Source organism: Echiichthys vipera (assembly GCF_963691815.1).
Source record: "Echiichthys vipera genome assembly, contig: SCAFFOLD_131, whole genome shotgun sequence".
NCBI lineage: Eukaryota > Metazoa > Chordata > Actinopteri > Perciformes > Trachinidae > Echiichthys > Echiichthys vipera.
The window spans coordinates 15,001-25,000 of NW_028154806.1; the positions used below are offsets into that span (position 1 = coordinate 15,001).

The window sequence follows — 10,000 nt, forward strand, 5'->3', positions numbered from 1 at the left end:
AAAAAATAAATAAATGTTTAAATATAAAAAACAAAAATAAAATAAATAAATGTTTAAATATAAAAAACAAAAAATAAAATAAATAAATGTTTAAATATAAAAAACAAAAAATAAAATAAATAAATGTTTAAATATAAAAACAAAAAATTAAATAAATAAATGTTTAAATATAAAAACAAAAAATTAAATAAATAAATGTTTAAATATAAAAAACAAAAAATAAAATAAATAAATGTTTAAATATAAAAACAAAAAATAAAATAAATAATGTTTAAATATAAAAAATAAAATAAATAAATGTTTAAATATAAAAAATAAAAATAAAATAAATAAATGTTTAAATATAAAAAACAAAAAATAAAATAAATAAATGTTTAAATATAAAAAACAAAAAATAAAATAAATAAATGTTTAAATATAAAAAATAAAAAATAAAATAAATAAATGTTTAAATATAAAGATAAAAAATAAAACAGAAATAAAAACTCGGGATCATCTTTAAAGTGAATATTTATATTTTATTGATCAGAAAATCAAAAGATTTAAATCATAAACATTATTTCATCTTTAATCAACATTCATATTTTAATGATTATTAATATTATTCACATTAATAATAAAATGTAATATTAATAATGTTATTAATAATATTAATAAAGTGAATAATATTATTAATATTAACAATATTATTAATATTAACAATATTATTAATAATATTAATATTATTAATATTATTAATAATATTAATATTATTAATATTAACAATATTATTAATATTAACAATATTATTAATAATAATAATATTATTAATATTATTAATAAAGTGGATGAATGTTTTAATAAACAGCTGATGATTTAAAAACTACGGAAACTCAAAGAGGCCAAAATCAAATCATTTAAAAATCTCATTTTTATTAAGTAACTTTTATTAAAATTAATAAAAATATTGTTTTTATTTTATTTCAGTTTCTAATGAAAGAATAAAAACGTGAGTTTCTGATTTCTGTCGTTTTCGTTTTTTAACAACAAAGAAAAAAAATGTTTAAACTTTAATTTTTTTAATCTGTTTTTATTATTTTTTAATTAAATGAAGCTTCGTTTTTTTATTTATGTTTTTAAACCATTTTATTCATAATTTCTGTTTTAGAATTAATTAATATTTATTTTTGTTTTTTTTTTAACATTTTTAATCATTTTATTTTTAATAAATCAAAGTTTTTTATTTTCTGTTTAAACATTTTTTCATGTTTTAATAATTAGAAGAATTCAAAAGAAAAATAATAATAATAAAGTTTTAAAGTTTGTTTGTTTGTTTGTTTGTTTGTTTGTTTGTTTGTTCAGAACATGTTGTTGTTGTTGTTGTTGTTGTTGTTTTTCCTCGATTCTGTCGACAAAACAAGAAAAAAATGATCAATATCAATAAATAATAAATAAAGTAATTATATAAATCACAATAATGAAAATGTTTAATAATAAAAATAATAAAAACAATGTTTAATTATATAATAAATAAATAAATATAAATAATAATAATAATATAAAATTTAAAAAATAATAATATAAATAAATATAATAATAATATAATAAATATAAATAAATATAATAATATAAATAAATATAATAATATAAATATAAATAAATATAAATAATAATAAAAATAAATATAATAATATAAATAAATATAATAATAATATAAATAAATATAATAATAAATATAAATAAATATAATAATAATAATATAAATAAATATAATAATAAAAATAAATATAATAATATAAATAAATATAATAATAATATAAATAAATATAAATAAATATAAATAAATATAATAATAATAATTCTCACTGAGGTCTTGAGTTCCTTTCTTCCTCTGCTGAGATCCCAAAGACTTTTGATCCAAAGAAAAATATAATTACATTAATAATAATAATAATAATAATAATAATAATTATAATTATAATAATAATAATTATAATAATAATAATAATAATAATAATAATAATAATAATAACAATAATAATAATAATAATAATAATAATTATAAGTTTGAAAATTGAAATAAAAAATCAATTCTGCAAAAAACATATTTAATAATTAAAACACGACACAGAAGCTGAAACTTTCATCTGTAAATAAATTAAATGAACTTAATATTTCCCGTCTAATAATAATAATAATAATAATAACAATAATATTAATTATTATTAATAATAAAAAGGAGCTGCTGATGTTTTATTAACGATGATAAAAACAAACAAACCTTCTTCTTTGATCCGTTCAGAGCCGCGATTTTACTCTCGAGGTCGGAAACCTGCAGAAATATTATAGTTATTAATAACTTTATAATGTTTTATTAAGTTTTATTAATGTTAATGAGGTCAGACACCTGCAGAAATAACGTTATTATAATTATTCATAACTTTATTAATGTTTTATTAATGTTTTATTATGTTTTATTAATGTTTTATTAATGTTGATGAGGTCAGAAACCTGCAGAAATAACGTTATTATTTTATTTTATTATTTTTATTATTAATAACTTTATTAAGTTTTATTAAAGTTTCTCTTCATCATTATTTTGTAATATTTTATTTCCTCCGTAAAAATAAAAACAATAATATTCATGAGTCACAGATGAGGGTTTTCCCGCCTCACCTCGCTCTCGGCGCTCTGCACTCGGGCGGCGGTCAGCGCCACCACGTCCTCCAGCTCCGACAGCTCCGAGTCCGTCGTGCCGCCAAAGTGCGTCTTGGCGCTTTGCTCCAGACGGCGCAGCTTCGTCTCCAGCTCGTACGACTGCCCGGCCGCCATGTACACCTGCGAGGGCCACGCCACACACAGCCAGTCACCTGAGAGGGCGCCAACAGGACACGCCAACACGCCACGCCTCCAAAGGTGCGGGAGGAACGCCCACGGGGCCCAGGATCACGACGGGATCCAGGGCCCCGAGGGCGACACACGGGACAAACGTTCAAAGCCAGTGCGGACATTCGGTCATGCTTGGGCGGGGCGGGGGCGGGGCTTAGTTTGACCTTCAGACAGACGCAGGTTAGGGGAGAAGGAGGCGTGCAGTGGATGTTTGGAGCTTACATTTTCCTCAAGTTCCCTGAACGCATCGTCTGCTTGCTTAACGTCAGTCCCTACTAAGTGTGATCTGTGCGAGGGCGCGGACAGGCCGTACTCGACCATCGCGCTTTCTGTGGCGTTAATGGTTCTCAGGACCTCAGTGGTGAGGTCACAGAGGGCGGCCGCAGTCGATCTCTGAAAGCCAGGAAGGGGACAGAGGTTAGCAGCTGTTACACAACACCGATCCTGCAGCAGCTGCCGGCCCGGACGCCACCACACGGTTCACCACACGGTTCACCAGACTTCACTAGTGTTCACTAATGTTCACTAGTGTTCACTAATGTTCAGTAGTGTTCACTAGTGTTCACTAGTGTTCACTAGTGTTCACTAATGTTCACTAGTGTTCACTAATGTTCACTAGTGTTCACTAATGTTCACTAGTGTTCACTAGTGTTCACTAATGTTCACTAGTGTTCACTAGTGTTCACTAGTGTTCACTAATGTTCACTAGTGTTCACTAATGTTCACTAGTGTTCACTAGTGTTCACCGATGTTCACTAATGTTCACTAGTGTTCACTAGTGTTCACTAATGTTCACTAGTGTTCACTAGTGTTCACTAATGTTCACTAATGTTCACTAGTGTTCACTAATGTTCACTAATGTTCACTAGTGTTCACTAATGTTCACTAGTGTTCACTAATGTTCACTAGTGTTCACTAATGTTCACTAGTGTTCACTAATGTTCACTAGTGTTCACTAGTGTTCACTAATGTTCACTAATGTTCACTAGTGTTCACTAATGTTCACTAGTGTTCACTAGTGTTCACTAGTGTTCACTAATGTTCACTAGTGTTCACTGATGTTCACTAATGTTCACTAATGTTCACAGTTGTTCACTAGTGTTAACTAATGTTCACTAATGTTCACTAATATTCAGTAATGTTCACTAATGTTCACTAGTGTTCACTAGTGTTCACTAATGTTCACAGTTGTTCACAGTTGTTCACTAATGTTCACTAATGTTCACTAATGTTCACTAATGTTCACTAATGTTCACTAGTGTTCACTAATGTTCACTAATGTTCACTAGTGTTCACTAATGTTCACTAATGTTCACTAATGTTCACTAATGTTCACTAGTGTTCACAGTTGTTCACTGGTGTTCACTAATGTTCACTAATATTCAGTAATGTTCACTAATGTTCACTAGTGTTCACTAGTGTTCACTAATGTTCACAGTTGTTCACTGATGTTCACTAGTGTTCACAGTTGTTCACTAATGTTCACAGTTGTTCACTAATGTTCACTAGTGTTCACAGTTGTTCACTAATGTTCACTAGTGTTCACTAATGTTCACTAGTGTTCACTAATGTTCACTAATGTTCACTAGTGTTCACTAGTGTTCACTAATGTTCACTAATGTTTACTAGTGTTCACTAATGTTCACTAATGTTTACTAGTGTTCACTAATGTTCACTAGTGTTCACTAGTGTTCACTGATGTTCACTAATGTTTACTAGCGTTCACTAGTGTTCACAGTTGTTCACTAATGTTCACTAATGTTCACTAATGTCCACTAGTGTTCACTAATGTTCACTAATGTTCACAGTTGTTCACTAATGTTCACTAGTGTTCACTAATGTTCACTAGTGTTCACAGTTGTTCACTAATGTTCACTAGTGTTCACTAATGTTCACTAATGTTTACTAGTGTTCACTAATGTTCACTAGTGTTCACAGTTGTTCACTAATGTTCACTAATGTTCACTAATGTTTACTAGTGTTCACTAATGTTCACTAATGTTTACTAGTGTTCACTAATGTTCACTAATGTTTACTAGTGTTCACTAGTGTTCACTAGTGCTCACAGTTGTTCACTAATGTTCACTAATGTTCACTAGTGTTCACTAATGTTCACTAATGTTCAAAGTTGTTCACTAATGTCCACTAGTGTTCACTAGTGTTCACTAGTGTTCACTAATGTTCACTAGTGTTCACAGTTGTTCACTAATGTTCACTAGTGTTCACAGTTGTTCACTAGTGTTCACTAGTGTTCACTACTGTTCACTAATGTTCACTAGTGTTCATTAATGTTCACTAATGTTCACAGTTGTTCACTAGTGTTCACTAATGTTCACTTGTGTTCACTAATGTTCACTAATGTTCACTAATGTTCACAGTTGTTCACTACTGTTCACTAATGTTCACTAGTGTTCATTAATGTTCACTAATGTTCACAGTTGTTCACTAGTGTTCACTAATGTTCACTTGTGTTCACTAATGTTCACTAATGTTCACTAATATTCAGTAATGTTCACTAATGTTCACTAGTGTTCACTAATGTTCACAGTTGTTCACTGATGTTCACTGATGTTCACAGTTGTTCACTAATGTTCACTAATGTTCACTAGTGTTCACTAATGTTCACTAGTGTTCACTAGTGTTCACTAATGCTCACTAATGTTCACTAATGTTCACTAATGTTCACTAATGTTCACTAGTGTTCACAGTTGTTCACTGGTGTTCACTAATGTTCACTAATATTCAGTAATGTTCACTAATGTTCACTAGTGTTCACTAGTGTTCACTAATGTTCACTAGTGTTCACTGTTGTTCACTGATGTTCACAGTTGTTCACTGATGTTCACTAGTGTTCACAGTTGTTCACTAATGTTCACTAGTGTTCACAGTTGTTCACTAATGTTCACTAATGTTCACTAGTGTTCACAGTTGTTCACTAATGTTCACAGTTGTTCACTGATGTTCACTAGTGTTCACAGTTGTTCACTAATGTTCACTAGTGTTCACTAGTGTTCACTAATGTTCACTAGTGTTCACTAATGTTCACTAATGTTCACTAGTGTTCACTAGTGTTCACTAATGTTCACTAGTGTTCACTAGTGTTCACTAATGTTCACTAGTGTTCACAGTTGTTCACTAATGTTCACTAGTGTTCACTAATTTTCACTAGTGTTCACTAGTGTTCACTAATGTTCACAGTTGTTCACTAATGTTCACTAATGTTCACTAGTGTTCACTAGTGTTCACTAATGTTCACTAATGTTCACTAATGTTCACTAGTGTTCACTAGTGTTCACTAATGTTCACCAGTGTTCACTAATGTTCACTAATGTTCACTAGTGTTCACTAGTGTTCACTAATGTTCACTAGTGTTCACTAATGTTCACTAATGTTCACTAATGTTCACTAGTGTTCACTAATGTTCACTAGTGTTCACTAATGTTCACTAATGTTCACTAATGTTCACTAATTTTCACTAGTGTTCACTAATGTTCACTAATGTTCACAGTTGTTCACTAATGTTCACTAATGTTCACTAGAGTTCACTAGTGTTCACTAGTGTTCACTAATGTTCACTAATGTTCACTAGTGTTCACTAGTGTTCACTAGTGTTCACTAATGTTCACAGTTGTCTGATGAGATGAAATCAAACGTTGGTAACCGGAGAACACGTTCCAGTGAGTGGATCCAGGCAGGAAGCTGCTGACCTTCACATTAAGAGCGGAAGCAGCCGGTTAGTGACGGAAAAGAGAGTTCACCTTCAAAATAAGAGTCTGTGATAGGAAACCTTTTCTTTATGCTTCTTCACTTGCAGAGAATCTTATTTTGGAGTTGAACTCTGCGTGAAGACGGAGGAGGACGGAGACGACAAACTCAAAAATGAATGAATTTGTGATTAAGTGATAAATTAATGCTTCTGTTTATTTTTAAGGTTATTTTCTGTTTATTCATTCACTTCTTTTATTTTCTCAGCGTCCGTCCTCCGCAGACGAACGCTGGGACTTAAAAGACAGAGTTAAAAGTTTAAAGGTGTTAAACATGAGGGGCGGGGGAAGCGGAGCCGTGCGTCACACAGACGGGATCCTGGACGTTAAATAAAGACGTTTCTGAAACCTCCGGCGCCCGTCTGTGGAGTCTGAAGCCTGAACGGATAAATACCTTCTGGGCCTCCGTAGGCATCTCGTCGCTGGATGAGCTCAGTTCTTTGTTCTTCAGAGAGTCCAGAGTGACCACGGGGCCGCGCCTGGCGCCCGCCGGACTTTTGCCCACGGGGAAGGACTTCTTCCCGGCCTCGTCCTCAGACGACGGGCCCTTATCGCTCAGGTTCCCCGCCAGCTCGCTCAGCTTCCTCCTCAGCTTCTCCTCCTCGTTCGGAGCCGAAGTCTGACAGGAAAGATCTTTACTGACACCGGAAGATTCAACTGAAACAGCGACCGCCACGGACGAGACCGTGGCGTCGGCGCACGGTGTGACGACGGTGTCGTCGGCGTACGGTGTGATGACGGTGTCGTTGGTGTATGGCGTGATGACGGTGTTGTCGGCGTACGGTGTGATGACGGTGTGATGGCGGTGTCGTTGGCGTACGGTGTGATGACGGTGGCGTCGGCGCACGGTGTGACGACGGTGTCGTCGGCGTACGGTGTGATGACGGTGTCGTCAGCGTACGGTGTGACGACGATGTCGTCGGCGCACGGTGTGACGACGGTGTCGTCGGCGTACGGTGTGACGACGGTGTCGTCGGCGCACGGTGTGATGACGGTGTCGTCGGCGTACGGTGTGACGACGGTGTCGTCGGCGTACGGTGTGATGACGGTGTCGTTGGCGTACGGTGTGATGACGGTGTCGTCGGCGTACGGTGTGACGACGGTGTCGTCGGCGTACGGTGTGATGACGGTGTCGTTGGCGTACGGTGTGATGACGGTGTCGTTGGTGTACGGCGTGATGACGGTGTCGTCGGCGTACGGTGTGATGACGGAGACGGAACAAACGCTCCTGATGTTCTGGTTTTTATGTCTTGAACGATGTTTCTCAGGTAAATGGTTATCGGCTTCACTGAGACGACCGCTGTTTAAAACACGTGGTTAACGCCATGGTTAGCGCCGTGGTTAGCGCTGTGGTTAGCGCCGTGGTTAGCACCGCGGTGAACGCCGTGGTTAGTGCTTAGGTTAGCACCGTGGTTAGCACCGTGGTTAGCACCGTGGTTAGCACCGTGGTTAGCGCTGTGGTTAGCGCCGTGGTTAGCACCGCGGTGAACGCCGTGGTTAGCACCGTGGTTAGCGCTGTGGTGAACTACAGTCAGGTAAAAGGTAAAGGTCACCTCGTCAGCGGGCGTCATCTTCTCCTCCAGGCGGTTCAGCAGACTCTCGATGGCCGACATCCGCTTGTTCAGCTCGTTCATCTGTGGAGGGAAAGGACGTCAGTGTCTCCTCAGGGGCGGGGCTCGCCATATGGGCGGTGCTTGTATTAGGGCGGGGCGTGTCTTAGGGCGGGGCTTGTCTTACGGGCGGGGCTTGTCCCGGCGGCTCCTGGGAGGACGCCCTGCTGTTGCGGCGGCGGTGGGGGGCGGGCTGCAGGTACACGGGCTGGTACCTCGGGTACTCGTCCTCGTCAGACGTGTCCACGTACTGTTGCCGAGCAACCGAGGAGCTGATCTTAGACAGAGAGCGAGTCCGCACCATCCTGCTGTCGCCATACTCATCTGAGAGACAGACAGGTGAGACAGACAGGTGAGAGACAGACAGGTGAGAGACAGACAGGTGAGACAGACAGGTGAGACAGACAGGTGAGAGAGAGACAGGTGAGAGACAGACAGGTGAGAGACACACAGGTGAGAGACAGACAGGTGAGAGACAGACAGGTGAGAGACAGACAGGTGTGAGACAGACAGGTGAGAGACAGACAGGTGAGACAGACAGGTGTGAGACAGACAGGTGAGAGACAGACAGGTGAGAGGCAGACAGGTGAGACAGACAGGTGAGACAGACAGGTGAGAGACAGACAGGTGTGAGACAGACAGGTGAGACAGACAGGTGAGAGACAGACAGGTGAGAGACAGACAGGTGAGAGACAGACAGGTGAGAGACAGACAGGTGTGAGACAGACAGGTGAGAGACAGACAGGTGAGACAGACAGGTGAGAGAGACAGGTGAGACAGACAGGTGAGAGACAGACAGGTGAGAGAGACAGGTGAGAGGCAGACAGGTGAGAGACAGACGGGTGAGAGACAGACAGGTGAGAGACAGACAGGTGAGAGACAGACAGGTGAGACAGACAGGTGAGAGACACACAGGTGAGAGACAGACAGGTGAGAGACAGACAGACAGGTGAGACAGACAGGTGAGAGACAGACAGGTGAGAGACAGACAGGTGTACCCCCTCTGCTGCCGTAGCGGTCCAGACTCTTCCTGCGGTGTGCCCGGTGGTCTTGGCCCCGGTGGTCTTGTCCCCGGTGGTCTTGGCCCCGGTGGTCTTGTCCCCGGTGGTCTTGTCCCCGGTGGTCTTGACCCCGGTGGTCGTGGTCCCCGTCGGCCCTGTAGCTCCTGTCCTCCTGGATCTGAGGACAGACATCATCAGGCACCTGAACGCAGCGTCACACACACCTGTGAGGTCACATCCTGTGAGGTCACATCCTGCCGGCTCACCTGGACGGACGGGCGCCGTGAGTAGGGGAAGTAGTCCTCGGGGTCGAAGTCCAGCGGGTGGACGGACAGGAGGCGTTTGTTCTTCCTCATCTGAGGGAGACGGAGACGCTCAGCGCTGCGTTCATGAACACGCCGTTTACCGGATTAATCAGTACTCACCACTTTATAACGCTGAAGCTCCGCCTCCCCGTGGTCGTCCTCGCCGCCATTATACACGTCTGAGGACAGAAACACGCCGTTAACACGTCTGAGGACAGAAACACGCCGTTAAACACGTCTGAGGACAGAAACATGCCGTTAACACGTCTGAGGACAAAAACACGCCGTTAAACACGTCTGAGGACAGAAACACGCCGTTAACACGTCTGAGGACAGAAACACGCCGTTAACACGTCTGAGGACAGAAACACGCCGTTAAACACGTCTGAGGACAGAAACACGCCGTTAACACGTCTGAGGACAAAAACACGCCGTTAACACGTCTGAGGACA

At 38.7% G+C, this 10,000-nt stretch overlaps 1 protein-coding gene across 1 annotated transcript in view; it reads right to left on the bottom strand.

Annotated features, from left to right (window-relative positions):
• Positions 1-1,238: 1,238 nt before the first annotated feature.
• Positions 1,239-10,000, bottom strand: part of mlpha (melanophilin a) — a gene marked incomplete at its 5' end in the record, with an annotated part of 13,402 nt that continues 4,640 nt past the window's right edge. The window contains 11 exons of the mRNA XM_083940956.1: positions 1,239-1,384; positions 1,846-1,888; positions 2,261-2,311; positions 2,656-2,817; positions 3,091-3,261; positions 7,027-7,251; positions 8,186-8,266; positions 8,370-8,566; positions 9,241-9,421; positions 9,510-9,599; positions 9,669-9,727. Coding sequence (XP_083797082.1) covers positions 1,338-1,384; positions 1,846-1,888; positions 2,261-2,311; positions 2,656-2,817; positions 3,091-3,261; positions 7,027-7,251; positions 8,186-8,266; positions 8,370-8,566; positions 9,241-9,421; positions 9,510-9,599; positions 9,669-9,727 — 1,307 coding nt within the window. The 3' untranslated portion in view covers positions 1,239-1,337. The remainder of the gene's footprint in view (positions 1,385-1,845; positions 1,889-2,260; positions 2,312-2,655; positions 2,818-3,090; positions 3,262-7,026; positions 7,252-8,185; positions 8,267-8,369; positions 8,567-9,240; positions 9,422-9,509; positions 9,600-9,668; positions 9,728-10,000) is intronic.